The 25,902-nt window shown below is 42.7% G+C and overlaps 1 protein-coding gene across 1 annotated transcript in view; it reads left to right on the top strand.

Moving 5' to 3' along the window:
* Positions 1-15,395: 15,395 nt before the first annotated feature.
* The window catches only part of ZNF704 (zinc finger protein 704), a 230,964-nt gene continuing 220,457 nt past the window's right edge, over positions 15,396-25,902 (top strand). The window contains exon 1 of the mRNA XM_040626004.1: positions 15,396-15,878. Within this exon, the coding sequence (XP_040481938.1) occupies positions 15,396-15,878 (483 nt within the window). The remainder of the gene's footprint in view (positions 15,879-25,902) is intronic.

Raw genomic sequence — 25,902 nt, 5'->3', positions numbered from 1 at the left:
TGGTAATAAGTGCTCTAAAGAAAAAAAAAATGCATCAGACGTGGAGTGCAGTTTTAGCAGAGTGGTGAGCAAGTAGTGATATTTGAGTGGAACCTGAATGAAGCGCGTGAGCCAGAGGCCATGCTAAGGTCTGCGGAAGAACATTCTGGCAGAGGGGACTGAAAGCGTGACAGCCTGACATGAGCAAGAGTTTGTCGTGACCAAGGAAGACTGACAGGTGGTATAGGTAGAAAGGAAAGAGGAGAGCAGGTTAGTGAGAGGTGGGATGGCGCAAGATTATTTGGGGTCTTCTAGAACTCGCAAGGAAATTTAGATTTCTTCTGAATGTGATGGGAAATCATCACACTCAGAAGTGTGTGATGGAGGGGTGCCTGGGTGGTGCAGTCGTTAAGCGTCTGCCTTTGGCTCAGGGCGTGATCCCAGCGTTCTGGGATCGAGCCCCACATCAGGCTCCTCCGCTGGGAGCCTGCTTCTTCCTCTCCCACTCCCCCTGCTTGTGTTCCCTCTCTCGCTGGCTGTCTCTCTGTCAAATAAATAAATAAAATCTTTAAAAAAAAAAAAAGAAGTGTGTGATGGTTGGAGAGAGGCATACTTTGTCTTATGTATTTAAGACAATTTGGCTGCTGTGTGAAGGTTTGCTTATAGGAAGACAAAAGTGAAAGTCATGGTATTAGTTAGGAGACGAGCATGGTAGTCCAACTAGGCGATGATAAATACGGTAGTGGTGGAGGTGGTGGGTTTGGTTGAATGCAGGATGTATTTTGAAGATAAAGCTGGGATGTGGGAGAAAAAGGAGTCAAAATAATGTCTAGATTTTTGTCTTAAGGCACTGAGTAAATTGCAGTGCCATTTGCTGCAAGGAGCAAAACTACAGAAAGAACGAATGTGTGGAGAAAACCAAGGATTCAGTTTCGGTCATGTTATGTTTGAGATGCCTATTATAACATCCAAGTAGAGCAGGGCATCAAATATATGAGCCATTTACTCAATGGATAGATGGAATTGGACTTTATAGTATGTGTAACTAAGTAAAAACAGTATTCATGAACTAAATAGTAGGCAAATATTTTAAAGTAAGCATTGGACAAAATAATAATTTATGTTTAAAAAATTGCTTCCTCCATTCTCACACTCCTTGAATCTACTTTATCCAAACTTTCCACGTGGCTCGTCTACAGCAGTGTCTTTTCTACCACTAGAACCACGTTTCCCATCTTCTTTTTTTTTTTTAAGATTTTATTTATTTATTCGACAGAGATAGAGACAGCCAGCGAGAGAGGGAACACAAGCAGGGGGAGTGGGAGAGGAAGAAGCAGGTTCATAGCAGAAGAGCCTGATGTGGGGCTCGATCCCAGATCGCCGGGATCACGCCCTGAGCGGAAGGCAGACGCTTATCCGCTGTGCCACCCAGGCGCCCCATGTTTCCCATCTTCTAACAGCTTTCCAGAACACGTGATGTTCACTGATAGCTGAGCTGTGTAGATCTGCATATGATGTGGCCTCTGGACACTTTGCCCCAACCACGCCAATCCATCTGCTGCTTGTGAGCTAACACCAGAATCACACATGACCTTGCTTTGTAAGGTGAGGTCTAGAATTCTTTTTTTCAGGAACATACAGCAATGGTGATCCCAGGAAAAACTGCCTAATCTACGGTACATTTCTTTGCCTCCATTGTTCAAAATTAAGTGTTTGAGCGAGCACCCTTGTAAAATGAGAGATGTCGTAAAGTCCAAATATAAGCTCTGCCTCTTTCTTGAGGGATGATTTAGGAGATAAAGAATCATGGATTTCAGCGGAAATATGTCAAGGCTAAAGAACAGTAGGCAGAATACATCTGGGCCTTGGCCTCATAGTCATCCTCTGCAACGGGAGAAGAGCTGAGGTACTTGGGGAATAATTCTCAGGTGTTCAGTTTGGTGTATTTGAGCCTGAGTGCAGCGGTGACCATATAACCCCGGGGATGTGGAGAGAAGGCTGGTGCTGCTGGCTTGGGTCCACTTTCGGGTGCCCTAAGGCATGTTGATTTGAGTGGAGAAATGAGATTGTCAAATGCTTCCAACATGAGTATTCACATTTCTCTGTGCCACTGATCCCCTCGTCCCATGAGCCTTCCCCGACCCACCCTGGACATCTGGCTTGCTCCTCCATGATCTACTTGTAGACAGGATCATGTGCTCCCCAGAGGCATGGTAATGATGTCGCCCTGTGTCTGTGTCCTCTGGGAGGTGGGAGCTCTCGACTGAAGGGACTGGGTAATGATCTGGGCATCTCAGAGTCCAGCAAAGACCTCACCATAGACATTCAACAACCTTTACTGAAGGACTAGCCTTCAGGGCTATATTTGGTTTGGTTTGGTTTTATATTTTTTAATTTGGTTTCCTGTGTAATCCATAGAAGGAGAGAGAATACGTAGCTATATGGTGTCTTCTGAGATGTGCAGCTACATGAAATATCCTATATCCCATAGGATATATCTCATCCTATGATAAGAACCCCTAAGAAGGAGTTCTTAGCTTCCAAATATGATATATCCCCTGCCATCTATATTGAGCCTGAAATTACTCCACTAAAAGTTACCATCCAGTTTAGGCCTTCACAAATCCACTGGCTTATCTATAACTATCCAAATACCCTTGGTAAGAATAAACTACCAAGTTCAGCGCTTCGTAACTAAATGTACATGCAAACCACTTGGGGATCTTGTTAAAATCCAGATTCTGATTTGGGGGGGAGTCGGGGCTGAGATTATGCATTTCAAATTAGTCTGCAGAACACGCCTTGGGTTGCCACAGACTATGCAGTGGTTCTCAAACTATAGTGATTATCAGAATTCCCTGGAGAGCTCGCTAAAACACAGATCCCTGGACCTCACCCCCCTATTTTCTGTTTCAGTAGGTCTAGGCCTTAAAATTTTGCACATCTAGCAGGTTTCCAGGTGATTCTGCTGGTCCATGGAGAATCACAGCTACACATCAAATGTGTTTGCCTTCTTCGCTCCTGCAACGGCTCTGAGAGAAGCTGGAGAACATCACACAGTCCTGCAGTGAGTTGGCCTTGACCTGTATTTGCTATTTCTCCCATTCCCCTTAGAGGCCAGCACCAGTTCCCACTGCTCTCTGTAAACCCACCAGCATAACCTCTGCTATTTCACAGAGAAAACAGAAGCCTTTGGGTTTGAACTAAATCAATCGCTTATCTGGTCCCCTACCTACAAAAATGTCTGTATCTACAACATTCTTGAGGCCCTTTCTCTTATAAGAGACAAGTAAATGACCCTGTGCCAATATAGAGTCAGTCCATCTACTGGGCTCTGGATCTTATGACTACTACCGTTAGGATCTTTCTTCTTCATTTACCTCTCTTAATTCCCGTTTCTTCTTTCTTTTCTATTAATCTTACCCAGATCTTTCTCATCTCCAAAAACTCTCTTTATACAGTTTCCTCTAGTCCTCCCTTTAGTAGTTAAATTTCTAGAAAACATTAAAACCTGAAATGTGTATTCAATACTTTCTTAAATTCTGATTTTAAAAATCCACTTTGACCTGGCTTCCCATCCTCATTGGTCCCCTGGAAATGCTCTTGTTAATATCACCAACTTGTTACCAAATTCACTCAATTTTCCATCCTCCTCTACAGTCTCAAAACACATTCAATTACTTTAGCAAACATCTATGTATGTTAATGAGTCCTGTATCAGTCAGAAAAAGAGAAAACATTCTAAATTTAAACATACAAGGAATTTCATCCCCACAGGTGCTGAAGAGCTGAGAAAACAAACAAGGGGTATTGAGACAACCTAGAAATCAGTGACAGGAAGCTGCTACTTCCTGGCTGGAGGGATGAAAGGAAAAGGTGGGGCTATATCATGGCTCTGGTGCCCTGGTGGAAACTGGAGCCACTGGTTTTTGTGGGGAAACTGGAGCCATAGAGGAGATGAGCCCAGTGGAGAGACACTCTAGAGCAGACAAGGTGGGGAATTTCCTGGCTTTTGCCTCATTCTCTCCCAGTGCCTCTCTTTGGCCAAACCCAGCCAGCAGTCCCTGAGAAGGGGGCCTGAGACAAAGCCTACAGAGGTCAGCAACCTGATACAAAGGGCAGAGCGGGGAAAGCATCTGATGGCAATTGGCCAAGGACCAGCACAGCTTCTAAATCAATATACCCTTTCTAGATCTATCTCTTAAATGTCAAAAACCATTGTACAACTTGATCTGGGTGCCCAAGAACACCTCAACCTCAACATTTCCCCAAATAGTGCTGTCTTCCCCACCCAGCCCGCTTCCCTCCTGCTTCTCCTTCCTCTGTGACGATCACTAAGATCAACCGAATTCCATGAGTCTAAACCAGGCAATTGTCCTTGGCTCCTTCTCTCGTGCTGCCCAATCCTACTGGTCACCAGGTTTTGTTGATTTCCACTTTTGTTGTATTTCTGCTTTTTATGTATTTCTTATAACTACTCTCTCCTCACTTTCTTCTCTCTAGCAGCTTTGTTCAGACTCTCTTCATTTCACTCCTGGACAAAGGCAGAGCTCCCTGACTGTATGACCATTCTCTTATCTTCTAGATAGACCAGAACTAGAAGTCTATCTTCCATACTGCTGCCAAAATAAACTTCCTAACATGCACATTGAACCACATCCCTCCACTGCTCAAAATTCTTTAGTTTCCCCAACAGGATCCCAAGTCCTCACAGAACAGGTAAGTTCTGAATCCCTGCAGGTCCAAGCACAGAATAACACTCAAATCTGAACATTGGACTCTCCTTCTCCAAAGAAAGAGAAGAATCTAGATAAAAGGAAGTGGAAGAGACCCTAAGACGTGGAGTTTTGCCGCTAGTGATTGTACACACCCTTCCCAGTGTCATAGGACAAAGCTGGAAACAGGGCTCACTTCATGGCAGGCAAGCTGTCACTCAGGGCCCCAGGCTTGCAAGAGCCCACTTTGCTTTAATGCTCTGCTGTCTCTGTCTTGAAATTTGTGTTAATTTTGAGCAAGGAGACCCACATATTCGTATTACATTGGGCCCCCCACAAATTATGTAGCAAATCTTGGCCAGGAGTATCGATGAGCCTAAATAACAGGAACCGAAAGGCGGTAGTTCTGAAAGATGGCAGCTCATCTCCTTAGAGCGACATCAGATTTCAGAGTCTAGATAATACAAATATTCCAAGTAGGGACTGCCTGTTGAGCTGCAAGGTATATAAAAAGGGTAGACAGGTCACTGAGGACAACACGCTGCACATGGAGTGAGAATGGGAGAAAGATATTTAAAGCTGATAGGAAAATATCACTAACAGTACAATCATGTGGAAATAGTACAAAAACAAAACAAAACAAAACCCAAAGCCTTCATAAAACAACATGGATGAAATGACTATGGCCTGGTGGCTGAAACTGTATTGAAAACCTATTGGGGACGATTTAGAAAAAAATAGTAAAGATCATTATATATCCAAGATCACAACTAGCCAGTTTTTTCTCTTCGCTGAATATTGAATAAGGGGAAGGGAGGGATCCCCTAAATTTCTAAAGGACATGCTTTGGCTAAAAAGCAAAAAATCTTGTATGTGTGCATTCTTATATATAAATAGTAAATCACCAAAGAGCCAAGACTATTATTCTATTTTCTTGTGGCTCACCTTTCTTGTATCCTCCTCTGTCTTCTCCTTCCTTTTCTGTTCCTCTTCAGTTTTTTTCTCTTCCCTCCTCTCAACCTCAGGAAAGGAGCAAGAAACAACAGTATTTGCAGCACCAGGTTTTGCTTGAAATTTAAGTTTAGGCCAACGGTCTTAGAAGTCAGCTTTGCCTGTCACATGGCAAGAGGAAGCAAGACACCAAGCATCAGTAGTGGCTGTGACTAGGTAAACAGATGGAGCTACCAGGGGCGTGGGGATAGTGGGCTTTATAAATAGGAGATGGTGGGACAGGCAGCTCCACTATTGCTTCTTACAGACATAAGAAAAAAATTGCAAGTAACCTCTGTATCCATAGTGAAAGGCACGGAAGACGACCAAGGCTGCTCTGCCGCACCCCCTGCCCTCCCTCCACCATCCGTGCGTGTGGGCCAGATGGACAGTCCTCACACCTACCACGGTCTAGGGAAAATTCTATGCCCTCTTATGAAGTGGTGAGCACTGAGGAATGTTTAGACGCTTTACAAAATTCTGTCTCTCATTTCCCCCCCCACATTAACAGACATAACAATAACAACAACGAAAAGAAATTTATAATTAGCATTTAAGAAATCCCAGGGGCATTTATATCAGCATGAGCTGATGTCTCATATTTTACAGGTTTCAAGACTCTTACTATAGGTTGCTGGGGTTAATTCAGGTCCTTCTTCCCCTGGAATAATTTGAGAATAAAATAACAAACATTGGAACTAAAATGGTGTAGATAAAAATAGTGCTGGAGGCAGAGGGGATGGATTAGGAGCTTTTGACATCTCACCACCCTCAAACCTGAAAATAGCCTAATTGGAAGCCCAATGAAGGTAATAAATGAGAGTTGTTAAATAAAAGCTAATGATTTCAAAATATTAGGTTTTTGAAATTAGGTAGGTAGATGAGAAAATGTGGTAGTATTGATTTCGGATTTGCAGCAAAGTACCATGAGCGTGATTTCCGTGTCCTTAATTAGCTCAGGCAGGTTCACCTAAAAATGAATGTGAAAAGTAGAAAACAACACTTCAAGGGTCTGAGCCTGCAGGCGGTTAAGTGTTCGCCTTGGACTCAGGTCATCCCGGGGTCCTGGGATGCAGCCCCCCATCAGGCTCTTTGCTCAGCGGGGAGTCTGCTTCTCCATCTCCCTCTGCCCCACCCCTACTTGTTCTCTCCCTTTCTCTCTCTCTCAAAAAAAAGGCCTGAGCCTGCACTGTCCAATAACATAGCCACTAGCTACATGTAGTTATTAAACTTAATTAAAATTAAACACAATTTAAAAACTAGTTCCTCATTCGTACTAGCCACATTTCAAGTGCTCCACTGCTACCTGTGGCTAGTGGACGCCATATTGGACAGGGCAGGTAGAGACCACTTCCGTTATTGCAGAACGGGCTAGCAGATGAAACATTTGTGTGCTTACACTCATGTTAATGTTAAAAACATTAAAGGGGTAGGATTTAATATTTTGAAAAGCATTTTTTATTAGAGATATTATGGTGGTGATGATGCCGATTTAAACTTAGGAATATTTCTATTAAGAGGAAATACTAAGCAAAAGTTTTTAATTCATTTTAATTAATTAAACTACAGTCAGGAAGGCATGTAATCAATAACTAAGTAAATGATAATCAAATCTGAAAATTTAATTTTAAGAATTCATCCCAGCAATAGCACATCCTCTAGTATAAGGAAATCATTATGTTGGAGAAGCATATAAACAAAATTAAAATGAAGCTTTGCTGAAAAAAATTTTAAAAAGAAAACACAACTTGAAGGAAAATGATAAGGGCTGAAGTCTAGCAGAGGCTATTAGTACAAAATTTGGGGGGAAAACAGGGATAAGAATTTGTAAATAAAATCAGCAAAGAAAGGGAAAGAAAGGCCCATGAATAAATCTAAAGCTTTGGGGGAAGATAACGTGAAGAAATTTAGAGAAACACTTGCAAAAAATATGACAAATATTTGCAAAATACTAGAGAAGTATTTGCAAAAAATATGACAATAGGATGTTTAATATGGAGAGTTCATACAAGTGGGAAGGAATATCCAGACTCTTGCAGGCATATGGGCAAAGGATAAGAAAAGAATTCGCAGAAGGGAAATAAAACTTGAACACATGGGGAAATACTTTTCTTCATTAATGATGAAAGAAATAAATTAAAACAAAATGAGGTTTGATGGAACATTTATCAAAGTAGCAAAGAGAGGGAAAGATGGAAAGAGTGTGATATGATCAAAGCAAGGGCCAGAGCGGAAACCAGCTGGTTGTCAGAATGAAACTCATGGCAACTCCTTCAGAAAGCCACCTAGTAAAATGTAGCAAGAAAATGCTCACTCTCTTTGACCACTAATTCCACTTCTGGCTCTGATTCTAAAGAAAGAACCCAAAAGATGTATAATATTTTCTGTACAAATGTTGATGGCACCCTATCTCAAATACCGAGACATCAAGAAATCATGATGGCACAGTGGCTTGACAGAAAATTCTGTGGTAAAAATTATGCTATTACTCTTTATTTGAAAGTGAACTATGTGATATTCGAATACATTTTTAAGTCATTCGAATACACATAAGTCAAAAATACAAAAAGTGGGAGACCCCCTTTGCCTCTTCTCTCCATCCAGTTCACCTCCTAGAGCTTGGAAGGTATCCTTCGGACACTTTCATATCCATCTATCCATTTTTCCATCTGAAATCATACTGTGTAGGAGTGGATAGCATACTTCATGTGGTTTTGCTTTACACACAAATGAGATCATGTTTAAATATTATTTTATAACTTGCCCTTTCCACTTCGAAATTTGAGCCCCTGCCCTTGTAGGACACATTGACTTCCCTCACTCTTTTTAGCTGCTGCATAGTGGTTCACACATTGCCAAAGGCTTCATTTTAAACAATTCTCCTATGGATGAATATTTATGTTGTTTTCCATATTTTGCTATTAAAACCAGTGCTGCAACAAGTCTCTCTGTGCTCCTTTGTGCTCATGTACACTGTTTCTTCAGGATACATAGTGAGAAGTGGATTGCTGGCTTCAAATGACAAGTGCATTTTAGAATTCTTTTTTTTTTTTTTTTTTTTTAAGATCCCATCCATTCACTTGACAGAGAGAGAGACAGCCAGCGAGAGAGGGAACATAGGCAGGGGGAGTGGGAGAGGAAGAAGCAGGCTCCCAGCAGAAGAGCCCGATGTGGGGCTTGATCCCAGAACGCCAGGATCACGCCCTGAGCCGAAGGCAGACGCTTAACGACTAAGCCACCCAGGCGCCCCGCATTTTAGAACTCTGATCAATATTGCAACAGTATACACAAGTACCTATTTCTCCATATTCTCAGTAATATTGCACATTATCAAAGCATTAACATTTCTACCTCTCTGATAGGTGAATAGTATATCTAGTTGTTTCAATAATGTGGAATTAGTTGTATTTTGGTATATATTAATTCCTGATTTTATATTAAAAATGTTTTCTAATCATCTTTCACTTATTTTAAAACTTTGTAATAGTGCCTTTGTCATAAAGTAAAATGTTTTTTTGGTGGTCAAATTTATCAGCTTTTTGCTATAGCTCTGACTTGATATCTTTTTTTTAAAATGCCTGTCATTCCCCAGAGATCATAAAAATATTTATGCATATTTTCTTTTAATATCTTCATGATTTATTTTTTTCCTACTAGCTCATAATCCATGAAGTTATACTGCAATGTGTGAGAGAAAAGCTCACATTATAAAACCAGGTGGAAAAACAGTATGAAACAAAAAAAACCAATGATACATAGAAAAGAAATTAAATGTATCAAAGCAATAACAGAGTTATTTTTAGGTAGGGAGATTAGATGTGAATTTTTTTCCTTCTAATTGTTTCTGTTTCAGATGTTAGATAGTATTGGTTATATTTATCAACACATGATGGCTTTTTTTTTTTCTGCCTAGTACAGTAACCATCCTTTTCCTCTTTCTCCTGGTGGTTTGGTGAAGGCCTCCAATCACAGCACTCCACCCTTGGCCACAGATGCGGGCTCATGAAGAGTCCTTCACTGGGATTTCCCTAACTGCTGCAGACAGCAAAGAGCTTCCCTGCCCACGGTCACAAGGCCGACAGGTATGTGGCCAGAGCTGCCGAGACCCGGTTCTAGTTGACCAGATAATGAAACAAATGACACACATTCAGAGAAAGATAGAGGCAGAAAGACAGGACCACCCATCATGTAAGCCTGCAATCTAATTTTCCTCAAGCTCAGGCTCATCTGCGGTTGAGTTACCTGGGCTGATAAATCCCTTTCCCCCTTTTTTTTCTTTAGGGTGACTAGGATTTCAGTTACTTGTACAGAACGGGACTGGATAAAAAAAAAAAAAAAAACTATAGGAGGAAAGAAGATGAGATGAAAGCTTCAGAGATATGAAAATATCATTAGTAGGAAGTAAATATGCATTTAGACTAAAGCAATCCTCACTTTGTAGAAAGGGACACTAATACGAATAATATAAAATAACAACTACTTGGTTTATAGCCATTAGGGCATCTTATTACCAAAGAGAGAGCTAGTAAAATAAGATGGTAGCAAGTGTATGCATAATTTCATAATTTTTGCATTCCCAGAAAAGCAGGGATGCCCCCTGAAATTAAGGGTGATGTTGGTAGAAACAGAGATTGTGGTCTTAAGATACAGCACCTCAAATTAGCTTTGAAGAGATGTCTATAAATAAATATAAATACATACGTGCATACATGTAAAAATAAACATATGTACATACCTTTGTAGGCATGTATAATAGACTCCATTTGTGGACTTTAGTAATGGGCACTTGGCTTAATCATAAAACAGACTTCCGGTCAATATCACATCATGGAACTCAAGAGTCAGAAGACCTGAAAGAGTACAATTCATTCATCTTAGAGTTGTGAACCCTGCAGAGATTAGGGGACTTAACTAGTGTCCCATGGCTAAGAATACCCAGAACAGGATTTGGACTCAAGCCTCTGGGACACCAGTCCGGTGTTCTTTCCATTGCTTTAACGTGCCAATATGAGATCACACACACACACACACACACACACACACACACCACATACTCCCCAAAATAACAAATATGTGTTACATTTTAAAAGGACAGTTATTGGTATCATTTTGATACTAGCTTAAAAAAATTCAAGACTGGGGGGTATTTTAAAGAATCATGTTAAAAGTACATTGTGTTGTTAAAGAGGGCTTAACTTAATTGCTCATGGAAGAAACATTTATCTGGGTGGAGGTTTATGCTTGATTTACACAGGCTTTCAGCCTGAAGGTTGTAATAAATGAGTGATTCTCTTAGCCTTAATCTATTTTTCATATGTTGAGATGACAGTCATCATCTGAAATCATTTTTAAGATTCCCAGAAGTGTGGAAAAACCAACCTAATCTTACTTTTATAAACTGTTTAAAGGGCAAAATTTTACTTTTAGTTTTAAAATAACTTTTAGAAGGAGGTACCATTCTCAGGGAATCCAGTGATTGAAGGTTGACGAGGCCATGAAAGAGCTACTACTGATGAGTCAAAGCCCGTTGTATTTCTGCCCTGGTTATGCCTATGCCTCACTGGATAACCTCATTTGATTTGGGGGGCATGATTATTGTTTTTCTGAAGACTGAATTTTTAAAAATTGAACAGAATGTCAAATTGAGCCTGATTTTTTTATTTTTCATTTTTATGCTCTAGTTTCTCAGATCCATGTTTTTTAAAAAAATGTTCAGAGTAACTTTGGAGCTCAGAACTCGAAGGTTTAAGAATTATAAGAAATCAGGCATGAGGCAAACTGTTGTGTGGTGGTTATGGAGTGGTCTTTACTGCAAAGCCCATTCTCAGTCTTCCTCATCAATGCTTCTCACACTGTTTGGCCGAAGCACCCCGGATACAGAGGAGAATGGATCCTATCCAAGGTTAAGAAGAGGGAGTTCAAGTTAATGCTTGACAAGGCCGCTGCTGCAAGTTCTCATTCAGATTTTACATTATGCTCCATAGTATTCTTATGTTTAATACACGTATTTATGTTCAATATATATGAAATATTATATATATATTAAATACATATAATAAGAAATCGTAATAAATATAATTCTAGATAATTATAAGTATAATTATCATTTAATAACAAATAAGAAATTAAACATATTAAATATTATTATTTATTTCTTTATGTTAAACTTCTAGCACTCTTCACCCTCTCCTCTGCTTTATTTTTCTCTATAGCACTTATTGGATCTGTTAAACCCTATAATTCATTTGTTTTCTTTGGTTATTGTCTACTTTCCTCCCCACAGAGGGTTATTTTGTTCACTGTTGCATACCAGTGCCCAGAACAGAGCCTGGCACTCAGCAGGGCTCAATAAATACATACGGAATGAATGATGGAATGTTTCATCTGATGACGTGTTAAATCAGACTGGAAGATGTGTCTTCCTTATCCTATGACTGAGAGGCACGCCTCATCCTCAGTGGGAAGCGTTCCTAGTTTTGGGAAGTAAAAATGTGTTATGTTTAGGGAACATGGGGGAAAAGCAGCAATGACCCATTTGCTTGGCACCGTGAGATATTTTTTGACTTCTGAGTCCATGAGCACAGTGTCATGAGCCCATATCATGAGATATTTCTTGATTCCTGATGAATTAGGTAATTTGATTTTACTTCCCCACTAAATGTCCTCTTATTTCATAAGGTTGGTCTTTGGTGGCCTGCACAATGCTGCTTTCCCTGCCCATCTAGCTCCTTCTCATCTCTCAAAGCCTAGATTGAGCCAAATTGCTTTTGTGACATTAGCCTGCACTTCATGGTCCCAATATTAAGGCCAATTTTTTCCTCCCATTCAGAGGGCAGTCTCTTGGGCCAAATGGGGCCAGGGAATGGGTGTGTATGAGCTCTGCAGAGGTGCCCTGAGAGAGAAAACAAGCTGATTTCAAAGCACATATAGCAATTTTGAAAGAAAGTACAATGGTGTAAATTAGTATCTCTTCTATTAATCCACAAATACAATCACTGACTCACTTAACTTTGTTTTTCTGCTCAGTTCTCAGGAAAACATTTACTTTCTCTCATCTATGGCAATTTCAGACATAAAAAGCTTTATCCGTGGCCTGACCATCGCCCCTTGGTAAGCTGTAGTCAGGCTTTAAAAGCATGTTCGTGCTAGTTACTGACAGTTCTGAGTTTACTAAAAAGAGAGCTACACTGTTATTCTTTGAGAGTAACCCAAGCCATTGTGTTTATATACTGCTATCAGTATATTTAATATAATGAGGTTTATATAGACCTTCCTTGTGCTAGCCACTCTTCTAAGATGAATGCACACATTAACTCATTATCCTACAAAAGAAATTTTTATTAGGTAGGTGCTCCTATTATCCCCATTTTACAGATGAGGAAGCTGAGGCATAGAGGGATGGTGAGTAAAGGCATATAGCTGGTAAGTTCTAGAGCCAGGATTCAAACCCAAACACTTTGGTTCTTGAGACCACATATGTAACCACTAGCCCACTTGTCTCACAGCTTTGTTCCCTTCTGTCACCCTGCCCATACCTGCCAGCCAACTCCTTGCCCCTGATCTTTATTCTTCCTGGTCAGAGAAAGACCCTGCTGCCTCTCTCTAAAATCATCTCCCAAATCTACCAAGGTAAATTTCTTGCATTTGGGATGAAATCACTTCAGTGACCCTTCTTTATTCTTTGGAAACCCTCACTAATACTGATTAGTTCACTTCTTGGCTGGCCCCTGCTGTTCCATGCTTTGATCAAATCCACCCATCTGTTAAAAATGCTCAAACTATTTTTTCTTTCTGAATTCTTGAATGGAATAATTACAAATGAAAAGTTCAACCAGGAAATGCTATAATCTAAATGGAGTTTGGGGAAGAGGAGTCTGGTGGTCGTGTCTGGAGGGGGTTTAGGAGGGGGTGTGTCGCTGAGAAACTGGGTGTAGAGAAACTTTCACTTTTGAAGTCATGAAATACCATAGGAACTTTGGAAATGGAAAGGAAGGGGTGGATGCAAGAGGCATTTCAGAAAGAACAATGGATTGGACTTGTGGGCAACTGCCTCTAGGGATAAAGTAGAGAAGGGAGTTAAAATGATACCGCTATTTTGGGCCTGACTAATTATTCGAGAGTGTCATTACCTGAAATAGGTATATCAGGAAGCTAATCTGATTCAGGGAGAACAAAAAGTTCATTTTAGAATCTTTGTCATCATCCCAGTGGAAATGTTCAACAGTTGGAAGACACCATAAGTGAACATTTAATGAGCTCCCTTCAAGTGTCTAACAGGGCACAGGATGTTAAATCTCCTACAGTAATTACCGTGAAAGGAAGCTGAGGGTGAGGACATCTTCTACACCGGCCTCATGGAAGCACTTGCCAGAGCATTTGGTGAGTTAGCTCTTCATCAGACCTCCCCTACAAAGACGGAATGTGGCATATGATTTGTATGTAAAGAATATGGCTTACTATAGATCCTAATCCCAAATGGTACCACATGACTTTTCTTTATCACACCTAGAAATCCTCAGAAAGTGACAGTGTCATTAGTTATATGGCTATGTGCTTGATTTCCAGACTCTTATTTCATATTAGCTTTTAAAAATAACAAACTCAGGCAATCTTGAACTCTTGCCCCAGTGTGTTTCTCCAAAGGCCTCGATAGTGCCAGGGGTCTACGGGCTGGATGGTGAGAGCTGAAAGCTTCTAGGAATGTAGCCCTTATAATCAGGCACTTAAGGTAAACATGCAGACAGGAAAGCTGAAAGACTTACGGAGTTAGCACATCCCGCAGGGAGCTCAATGGGCAGGGCCTAAAACTGTGCGAGGTCAATGAGACTGAGAGAGTGGCAGGCAATGTCATGAACCAGTATCTCGAAAACGCAAATGAGTCTGATAATTCATATTAGCAAGTGGCCCCAAATCTCAGATTGATATACCTTCTCGGGTTTCACGTAAGGTCAAGAGTAGTCCCACGCACTGCAGAAACCATGAAAATAACTTGCGGCAAATCTCTTCCTTCGAAGTCTGAGTTTGACCAACAACCCTACTTGCCCCAAAGTCTTCCGTGCACCCTGCACAAGGAATCATCTGCGGCGGGGTAGCGTTTGCCCCAGCGTCTGGGCCGAATGCTGAGAAGCACCAGATTTGCGGAGGCTGAGGGTAGGGGAAATAAATCCAGTCCGGGTTTTGTCTGAACGGGGGGACCGGAGAGCTGTGAGGAATGGCTCGCGAAGAGGGGGGCGGTGGTGGAAAACACACAACACAAACAGCTCGCGCGGAGGGACGGCAGCTGTAGGCCAGGACCGCGCGGGCGCAGCGGGCCGGGAGAGGCGCGCGCGGGCCCGGCCACCGGCCGCATGGAGCGCAGCGCGGCCCGCGGCTCCCGGGCGGCAGCGGCAGCGGCGGCGGCGGCGGCGGCGGCAGGCGGCAGCGCGCCGCTCGCTCACACCCACCCCCGCCCGCGGCCGCCGCGCCGCCCCGCCGTAGCCGCCGGCCGCCGGCGTCCCCGCGGGCCGGTCCAGCGAAGGCGGCGCCCGCGCCTCTGCAGCCAGTGGCAGCTGCAAGCCCGGGGAGGCGGCTCCCGCAGCCCCCCGCAGCCCCGCGCCGGGGGCGCCTGCGACCACAGCGGCCGCCCGGGGGAGGAAGAGGAGGAGAAGGAGGAGGAGGAGGAGGTGACAAACTCTCCGGCTCCGCGCCGCGGCTGGCAGCCCGCGGTCAGGCATGCAGGCGCGGCGTCTAGCCAAGCGCTCCAGCCTGGGCAGCCGCCGGGGGGGCGCCGCGTTGCAGGCGCCCGGACCCGCGCCTGTCAGGGAAGGCACCTTGCCCGGCCTCCCACCCCACGGCCCGGGCCCGGCCCCGGCCCCGGAGAGCTGGAGGCCGCCGCTGCCGCCGCCGCGCAGCGCCGGGACCGGCCCCCCTCGGGCCGCCGGGGCCGCCGCCGCCTCGTCGCCCGTGCTGCTGCTTCTGGGGGAGGAAGACGAGGACGAGGAAGGCGGGAGCAGGCGGCGGAGGGGGCTCGGGCGCGTGGAGGAGAAGCCCCGAGGGGGCGCGGAGGAGGAGGATGACGACGAGGAAGACGAGGACGAGGAGGTGGTCGTCGAGGTGGTGGACGGCGACGACGACGACGAGGAGAGCGAGGAGCGCTTCCTGCCCCTCGGCCCCGGCCGTGCAGTCCCCAAGGGCCCGGCCCGGGGCGCGTTGAAGGTGCGTGCTGGGCACGGCGGCGCGCGCGGGACCCGCCAGCCCCGGGAGAGAGACGGGCCCGGGCCCCGGGGCGAGGCGCGCGGGCTGAGGCCGGGGACTGGCGACCGGTGAAGGCCGGGCCGGGAGGGGTGTGTCAGGCGGCGCCGGCGGCAGAGCGAGGGAACTGATTAGCTTACACCTCGGGCCCCCAGCACCTTTCCGAGGCGGTCGCTCCCCCGTTCCTCAAAGGCCGGGTCGGGTTTGTTGTCTCGTGTGGGTGCAGGGAAAGGACACTTCTCCCTGGCGAGGTAGGGAACTTGGATATGGGACGAGGGAGGCGCGGGTTTGCGCCGGGTGGGGACGCTCGAGGTAGGAGGGGGTGAGATTTTATTCTTCGCAGAGGAAGCAGGAGTGTCCTCCCTATTTTGAGGGCTCGTCAAGCTTACTGAAACTAGCAAGCAGCTTCTCTTGTCAAGCTTTCAATCCCTTCTTCATCCAAGAACAATTGATGAGTTTCCATCACAGATGTTTGTAAGGGAATCAGTAAGCCCAAAGCGAAAATCAAGCCCTTGGTTTCTAAATGCATTTTGCTGGCAGCTTTTGGCAGTGCCCCCCCCCCCCCAAACTCGACATTGTTTAGCATTTTGGGTTTTTTGCCATCCTCAGAATTGCAGATGGGGGGAGAGGAAATCGGGAAAAGTGGGGGTAATTTGGCATTAAAAATGGATGTGAGTTTCTGCTGAGAATTCTAGTGAAGTCTCTTGTGCACTGAAGCACTGAGAGATCTTTCCGTTTGTGTATCTTCAGGAGATAAGGGGTTTATTATTACACAACTGACTGGCTGGGCTTTCAGGCATGCGATTGGACAAAGCAAACCACGTTGAGGTTCATGCACAGTGTATGTTGCTAAGAAGTTTTGAGGGCAGCAAGTGGTAGGCGATGAAGTTAGTGCTTTTTCTCGAGAGTGGTTCTTAAAATCAACTGAGTAACTATTTACTGGAGTTTTCAGAGGATAGTGGTATGTCAGGAAGAAAAAAAAATACATAAACAAGCGAGCTTAATAGAGACTATTTATCTTCTGGAGCTTGGGGGGAAAAAAAAGCTCCTCAAAGCATGAAATTGCACTTCCAAAGAAATGCTAAACATCAGCATTTAGAATATCCCCAGAATAGACATAGGCACAAATTTCTTTTCTAGACCACCCTGGAAGTACCAGCTCTAGGAGTGAGAAATTTTCAGCAAGTAGTCATTCGGGATGATAGTTTTTGACAGTTGCTTGTTGGACTCCAGACCATGAGCACGCTCATTACCATGGTCTGCTAAAAAGCCTGCATTGTATGGCTACAGTATATAACTGGGTTTGGAATTAAGTCACATGGCATCAGTGACATTGAGTAAGGAGAGTAGTGATTCCTTAGTGTTTTTGTCCAGCAATACTGAAAATATGTCTTGTGGCTTGTAGTTTGTGACAGAAGAATTAATTATAATTTACGCTCGGTAATCAAAGTAAACCCAATGTAGGAAAAAATCAAACCTATAGAAACAGAATAACTAGGGTGTGGTAATTCACATTATCAAAAAAGATTGTTCATGTCTCGAAACAGATTTCTGTTAAATTTTTTTAAAAATGGGCTTCATTTTATAACTTTTTATGGGCTTCATTTTATAACAGCTTTTCAGTAATGTATATATTNTATATATATATATACTTCTGCATTCATTTATTCAAATATTTATTGAGCATCTGCTAGGTGCCAGGTGCTATTCTAGAATATAGCAGTGAGCACTTCCTGATGCTCAAATCTAGTAAGAGGAGTCATAGCAACAATCAAATAAACAAACAAGTGTGGCACTTGAGATTGTGATTCATGCTATGAGGGAAATCATGATGTCAGAGAAGAAGAGAAAGTGACTAGGGGGTAGACCTCCCTGAGGAGGGGACATTTGATCTAAGGCCTAAGACATGTAGCTTGGGAAGATCTGTCCAGCCGAGGGAATAAGAATTGTAAAAGCCCTGAGGTGGGAAGGAGAAAAAGTTGAGTATGGCTAGAACTTGGTAGGTACGACATACGAGATATGTCAGGGAGGCAGGTGGCAGCCAGCAACCTAGGGCTTGGTGGACTTTTTCAAGTAGAGTATGAAGTCTTTGGAAAATCTTAGCAGTAAAGCATACAAGGTGGTTTTGGTTTTTGGTTTTGGTTTTTGTTTTTTTAAATTTCCTGCTGTATGGATTATAGAGGACAGCAGGGAGAGGCAGGGAGACCAGTTAGGTGGCTGTTGGTGCCATCCAGGTCAGAGGTGAGGGCAGTTTGCACTAGGTTGAGAGGAGTGAAGTTAGAGAGGAGTAGACAAATTTAGGATCTATTGTGAAGATTGACCTGCAAGGATTTGCTGATCGAGGAGGGGAGGAAGGTGAAGGAATGAGAATCCCCAGTGTAAAGGTTTATTAAATGTGCCATTCGCTGAGATTGGGAAAACTGGGGGAACAACAGATTTTTGTGAAAGAAAAATCAAATGTTCTTTTCGGACATTTTAAGTCTGAGATGACAATTAGACACGTAAATGGAAATGTAATTAGGCAGCTGGCTGTAGGTTGTGGAGCTGAGGGGAGAGGTCAGGGCTAGAGAGAAAAATTTGGGAGCCAAGAGCATGTTGATGTCAGACTTGGGCACAGCACTGCTCAAGTTTGGTGTAGGAGGAAAAGCCAGCAAAGATGGACGAGAAGCAGCAGCCAGACAAGTTGAAGGAAACTAGAGAATGTGAAGTCCTGTGAGCCAAGAGAAGAAATCATTCTAAAGATGGAGAGTGGCGAACTGTGTTAAATACTACTGGGATATTGAGTAAGATAAACATAGAGACATATCCGTCTAGATGAAATAATTTAGAACTTATTGGTGTTCTTGACAAAAAGAATGTGAAGGCAGTGATGTGAATACAGCAGGCAGAGCAGTGAATGGGAGGTGAGGACATAGTGAGACATCTGAAAAACTCTTCTAACAAGTTTTGTTGGAAAAGAGAGCATAGAGAAGGGGGAATACCTAGAAGGCATATAGACTAAATTTTTTTAAAAAATAGGATACAGTAGACTATCTAGAGTAGGTACTAAAGCATTATGGGAAATTTCTGGTGCATACAGGGGATGCCTTCATTTTCTATTGCTGTGTAACAGATTACCACAGACTTTTTGGCTTACAATAGTTCTCACAGTATCTATGGATTAGGAGTTGAGGTTCCACTTAATTGGGTCTGCTGCTGAGTCTCACATGGCTGCAATCGAGGTGTTAAGTGGGCTGTATTTTCAGCAGAAGGCCTAACTGGGGAAGAACGCACTTACAAGTCTATTGAGGTTGTGAGTAGAATTCATTCCCTTGCATCTAGGTCTGAGGGTCCCAGCTTCCTGCTGGCTCTTGCCTGGAGGCTGTCCTCAGTTCCTAGATACCCTTTCCCTCTACTCCCCACAGTGCTTTGTTACTTGAGCTTCCTCAACATGGCCTCTTACTTCATCAATCAAGCAAGGGGAATCTTAGCACCTGTCTGTCTTAGCAAGGTAAAGTCTCATATAATTCCCTGTTATCACAAGAACAATTCTCCATCACTTTTGCAATATTCTATTGGTTAAGGGTGGGTCATGAGTTCCACCCACACTTAATGGAAGGAGATATACAAGGATATATCACCTTGGAGGAAGGTGAGGAACATTCTTGGGAAAGTCACAGTAGGGGAGACCTGTAACCCAAGTACAGGGGTTGGCCTTTGACAGAAGCAAGGGAACTTTCTTCCGTTGAACTAAAGAGAAGGTGGAGAAAATGGGTCCAGATGTGGGTAGTTGTATATTGGATGATGGTCAGATGAAGTAGTATTTGTCTTATGGCTTCTGTTTTCCCCGTGCAGCAGGAGGGGAGGTCATCAACTGAGAGTGGAGGAGAGTTGAAGTAAGAGTTGAAGGCATGGCTCAGTGCTGTGGGGGAGTAGGAGAGCAAACATACTGAGAAAGCAAATAGAGTTTCCGGATAGTATCAAGAGCCCATTTGATGTCTATGGTTTCCTATTTATGGTGCAAGCAGTCTGTCTAGGTATGTGATTTTCCCAAATTCATTCCACTGACTCATGTGTGGAGTAATAATAATAAAAAATGTTTATTGAGTGCCTACTACGGTCTAAGTGTATAGTGTCATTTCAACTTCATTACATATCCAGGAATCAGGCATTATTATTATCATCCTCGTTTTACAGAGTGATAAGCAACTTAAAGATACACAGGTATTAGTTGGCAGAGCAGGTGTGTGAGCCCTGAGAAGCTGAACTCCAGAGCTACCACCCTTATGCCTTATAGTGTACTGTCTCTTTGGAGACAAAGCAGAGAGCAGGATTCAGCAGGGATAGGGTTTTGCCAGGTGGGTGAGCAATGGAAAGAAAGAGAGGAACATATTGTTGAGGAAGTTGGCATGGCTGTGACTACAATGATGGGCTATGGGATTTAAGAAAAGTAAGGACAGGAGGGGAGTGAGGAATGGTGAAAAGGCCGTAGGTCAGTGGATTAGAGAAAACAACGAGTTAACCAATAAAACCAGTAAAAGAATGGGAATGAAAGGCAGCGCAGTTTGGATTCCAAAATGTCATTAGTATGAATGCATATTTGCCAAATATTTATGAGCCAAGAACTATACTAAATGTTTTATAGGAAGGAGGATCTCATTAGAAATGATGATTTGGGAATCAATATGGCCCCATTCTCCACAATTGAGGACATTGACTCAGAAATGAAATACTGCAGCTGACGTAGTATAGTCATAAGTGGGAGCTTGGTTCACACACACGGCCTGTGCTTTTAGTCACCGGCCTGGAATCTCCCATAATTTATTTGCCCATTTACTTCCAGAAGGACTTGGGATGGCTAAGGAGGTTGAGGAGTAGATGCTATGAAGTATCTGAGATGTATTGCTCGATTATTATAATGGACACTAATTTAGGCTTTAAATGAGATAACAAGAGAAACCTTGTGTTACAGTTTTCAGTTTCTGATCAAAGGAAGCTTATATATTTATCTGCAGTGACAAGATTCCCCCTTCCACTCCCCCAAAAACATGAACCTCCTGGGCTCCTATAGAGGAAATGCTAAGTACTGCAGTAAACAATATCTTTATCCAGAGTTTAATTTTAAAAAATACAAGGACACTGTCAAACAGAGGAAGGATTCCCTAGGAAGTTGTCATTCGATGAAGCAGAACAGTAGGGTAGAGATGAGGAGGCCTGGGATTGTGCTCTGTGATGCCATATACTAGTGTGAGGATAAGAACAGAAGCATCTGAAAGGAGCAGTAATGTATTGGCATAATAAGTTTAAGAAAACAATGGACATGAAAGACTGCTCGTGCTTCTATCAACATTTCATCTATGGAAAAACTGTGAAGACAGGCTTTTAAATGAGATAATATATGCCAAAGTTCCCACTTTTGGTGCTCAATGAATATTAAATTGAATGGAATCTGCTTCCTATGAGCCAGCTCTTCATGGATGGTTAACACATCTATTAGACTATATCTTGAATATCAGATGACTTTAAGAATCCTTTGGCAGGGTCTGTGCAGCAAACACTGAATTCCAATTTGCTAACAAGCATGTGTCTTGCAAATGGTCTGTGTTGGCTCGAGTGAAAGGCATGTGCTTAAGATACCAGACAAAGTTGTCATTCACTGAATCGTAGACTGCTGGAGTTGGAAAGGAAACAGAGATTATCTAGTAATCCAATACCCTCATTCGACCACTAAGGACACCGAGACCATGAAAGGTGGAATGCCTTGTCCAGAGAGGGCTGCTTAGCAAGTTTGGAGGGGCCAGGATTAACACCCTGGTCTGCCAACCCCAAGTTATGGCCCTCCTTTCTGGGTTAGTTTCTTGTGCCTGGGAATGTTCTATAGTTCACTCCCTTAGAATTGTGGCTAGAGAAATCACAACCTTCTGAAGTGATCTGTCACTGCTTATCAACTTCTATTTTTTGGAATGTTCATCGTAGATAAAGGGCCTCAGCTAGAAGTGGCCTCACTGTGGCTGTGGTAGCATGTGATAGGATGGGCAGGACCCCCTGGGAATCCTGCCTGGGCCAGTCCTCCATCCCTGTGCGGTTTCCAAGGGACATGTGTACTCAGCCCTCAACTAGGACCTCTCCTCCTCCACCAAAACTTTACTACTAGTTGATTGTGGAAGCATTAGAGAAAAGAGGAGGAAAAGTGGGAAGTCAAGCCCTACCCTGAATCTTCTTACCCCTGCCTCTTCACAAGGAGTCAGAGAGAGCTACAGCCCTGTGTGTGCTTGACTTCATAAAACAGAGACTCTATTCATTTGTAAATCTGTCCCAGTCAGATTACTGTATCTTCCACCTCAAGAAGGGCTCAGGGAGGAGAAGTATGGGAGCATTTCCCTCTCCAAATTCCAACCTACACAGAACAACTGGTCTTGTCACAGTGACTTGATATCAAGCGTGCTAAAGTAGAAGAAATGTGACTTTTTAGTTGCCCTGTGCAATCTCCTCTTAAGGTAAATGCATAGTTTCCATTAGACTTCCTGAAATATTTGAGAATATTCCAGGGCCCTCATACCCAGCCTTCTGGCCCAGCCAAATCTGTATCATTGAAGTAAGGGTGATTTTCTTTGGGTTTGCTTATTCATGTTCCTGTCCATTCCCTCAGTAGACATTTATTGTGGGCTATTGTTTATCATGTTCCTAATACACATGTGGGAAATAACAGTGACTAAGACCTGCCTTCAGAGAGCCCGCAGTCTAACAAATTCCTGCCAAATTGTCTATAAAGAAGTTCTAAGCCCTTTTCCCTCCTTATTCCTAAGACCAAGATTAGATTTACTGAGGGACCTTATTTGCCTACCACAATTTGGGATGTAATTTGGATATATACCCCAAAACAATTGTAGCCAAACAATCTATATGAGAAAGACGTTATGGTTTGGCCAGGAGGTGATTTCTGAGTACCTAGTCTAAGCATGAGTTTAAATCACTGAATTCGGCAGATAACCTTGGTTGCTCTCACTGGATGAAATGGAACAGGATATAACTCTGAGGTATGCGTAGTAGAATTAGAGTGATTAAATTTTTACACTTCGTTGAAGATACCGTTTTGGAAAACCCAGTGTTACAATTTGTATGTAGGGGAAATAGGCTCAACTCTTAGATTTTTGAAGGCAGGTCTGTAATTTTGGGGTAAGAAGGTTGCAGTAACATATAAGAGGGGTAGGTTCATCCTATGGAATACCATGGGGCCTTGAGGTGCAAAGAAATAGAAGGATCCTGCCTGTGTATTGCTCCCTGAGGACTGACTTAGCGTGTGTTACGTTGATGCTATGTCAGCAGTTACCAGTGACACACTTGCTTTCCGTATGTTCTTGTCATAATGGAAGGTTAAATGAAAGTAAAATATCCCTGATTTAGACTAATTGGGGATTTCTCGTCAAAGTAAGTGAATGTCAAAAGTGCTCCAACATTTTAAATTAAATCCAATTTTTAAAGAGGCTGTGTGCTTGAAACACTATTTGATAAAACCTGTAGACAGAATAATTTTAGTCCATTAGTGTGACCTTCATTGTGGGCTCATGAGTGAGGTGGGAGAGAACAGGCTTGTGTCAAAGCGGGTGATCCTGCTGGCTACCCCTCACTCCACTGTTACCTCTCTGTAGATCAAGAAGGATGTAACAGGCTGTGGGTTCAAATTCTGCCGTCTCCTCTTACTAGTTGCGTGGCCTTATCAGGTTGTTTAATGTCTCTGGGCTTCAGTGTTAGCATCTATAAAATTGGGATAATATTGTCTTGTCATTGCCTATTATTATTGAATATGACCCAAAGACCTCCTGAAATTTGATATGGATGGTAGTTTATTTCCTTTATGCTCTCAGAAAGGAATCTTTTGTAAAATTTTGCTCAAGGATCTCAAATCCCATAGTTATTTTAACTATTACAACCTTCTCCTTATTCCATGCTACCGAGGTATTTAAGAAAGCTACTTCCTGAAGTGGCTTCGTTCATCTGAACTTTCTGGTGTTCTGTCATTTATGTGGTGAGCTTGAATCTTCCTTTTCATCTCAGGAAGCTGTGAGTCATGTATCAACTTGTGCAAAGAGGGCAGAGGAGTTCTATCTCTTAGGTTCATCAGTCTGTTCAGATCTATAGTTCTTATATTGAAGTAAATCTGGCTACTATCCAAAGGGGCGAGAAGAGCCTTACCACATACATTCAATGTGTGTTGTTCAAAGCTGTGGTAGAAATACCGTGATGTCACCTTCCACCACCTCTAACTTGCATATGGCTAAGAATCTCTGAGGTGTGGGTTTGCCCTTCCCATCCTCCTCTGGATTTGTGTCTAGGACCTGTTGTACTTTTGTTTGGTGAAGAAGTCATTGTTTTTTCAGGAGATGGGGATATGCAGCCTAAAGTGTACCCTTAAACTCTTGTACCTACTTGCTTCTACTATTGGGGAGATATCCAGAAGGAGTAAAAAGGACACTCTGGCTAAACAACTTGGGGAAATTCCAGTTAAAAACAAAGGCACAGATTTTTTTAAGTTACAAAATATTTTAAACATAGAGGAAATTGGGAAAGTAGTACAACACTCATATACCTGTAAAGAAGCTACTGGTCATAGATACCAAGGGCCATTTTGAATTTCTAAGATGGTGAATATAGGTTGTGGTATTTATATATTTATTAGATTACGGAGCCTTTTGTTCTAGAGCATCTTTTCCTTGGGGTACATTTTAGGAAATACTGTTTTATAATTATTTTTATAAATGAGAAATCCATGGATAAGGGTCTTATACTTGAGATAAATAACTAAAACTGCATTATTAAAGAAATAAATTGTCACATGTGCAGAGAAAGATTAAAATGTTGTTTGGGGTGCGGGGGGACGCCTGGGTGGTTCAGTGGGTTAAGGGTCCAACTCTTGATTTAGGCTCAGGTTGTGATCTCAGGGTTGTGAGATACAGCCCAGCATCAGGCTCCCTGCTGAGCATGGAGCCTGCTTAAGATTCTTTCTCTCCCTCTGCCCCTCCCCCGCCATTCACACTCTCTCTCTATTAAAAAATGTCTTTTTAAGTTGTTTGTGTGTCATGCAATCTTCAAAATATTTCCCCTCATAAAGCTGATAATTTTTTCAGTATCAAGTTTTTAAAAAAAAAGAGAGAGAGAGTATTTCATGTGGTAAATTTTCACTTGTATATCTGTGAATACTGTTTTTGTGTGTGAAATTTAAGAACTGGTAGAGAACACTCACTTTCTTGGTAAAGCAGGCTCCATTATGGGTCTAGTGGAGGAGATGGGAGGTGTGAGAGGTGCTATCATAACAGAATTAAAAAGTGCCTAGGGAACAGAAAATCACAAGGTGTTTATACTCAGGAAAATGTATTCAATGATATGTTTTCCACATTCTAAAGGAAAAACGATTTAAAATATTAGAATAGGGGCGCCTGGGTGGCACAGCGGTTAAGCGTCTGCCTTCGGCTTAGGGCGTGATCCCGGCGTTACGGGATCGAGCCCCACACCAGGCTCCTCCACTATGAGCCTGCTTCTTCCTCTCCCACTCCCCCTGCTGTGTTCCCTCTCTCGCTGGCTGTCTCTGTCTCTGTTAAATAAATAAATAAAATCTTTAAAAAAATAAAATAATAAAATAAAATAAAATATTAGAATAGTCTAAATGAAAAGAATGTATAAAATCACTAGGACATTGCAGTTGACACATTTTCTGTCAACAACAGTATGACTATTGCAAAAAGGGGGTTAAGCATTTGTGAACACTGAATACATTGTATAAGGACTCTTTATTGGATACTGTTCAATATTTATATCAGTATCACCCAACATTTAATACATCATAATTTATAGGGGGCCCTCATAGCTAACTTCATTTGACCCTCTTTGTAATCTGGAAGGTGGATATTATTATCCCCATTTATAGATATGGAAAATAAGCCCCAGAGAAGATGGAGCAACGCCTTTCTTTCTTTCTTTCTTTCTTTCTTTCTTTCTTTCTTTCTTTCTTTCT

Source organism: Ursus maritimus, unplaced genomic scaffold, assembly GCF_017311325.1.
Source record: "Ursus maritimus isolate PB19 unplaced genomic scaffold, ASM1731132v1 scaffold_9, whole genome shotgun sequence".
Lineage (NCBI taxonomy): Eukaryota > Metazoa > Chordata > Mammalia > Carnivora > Ursidae > Ursus > Ursus maritimus.
Note: the sequence above shows the minus strand (reverse complement) of the source record. Positions and strands in the feature narration are given on the sequence as shown.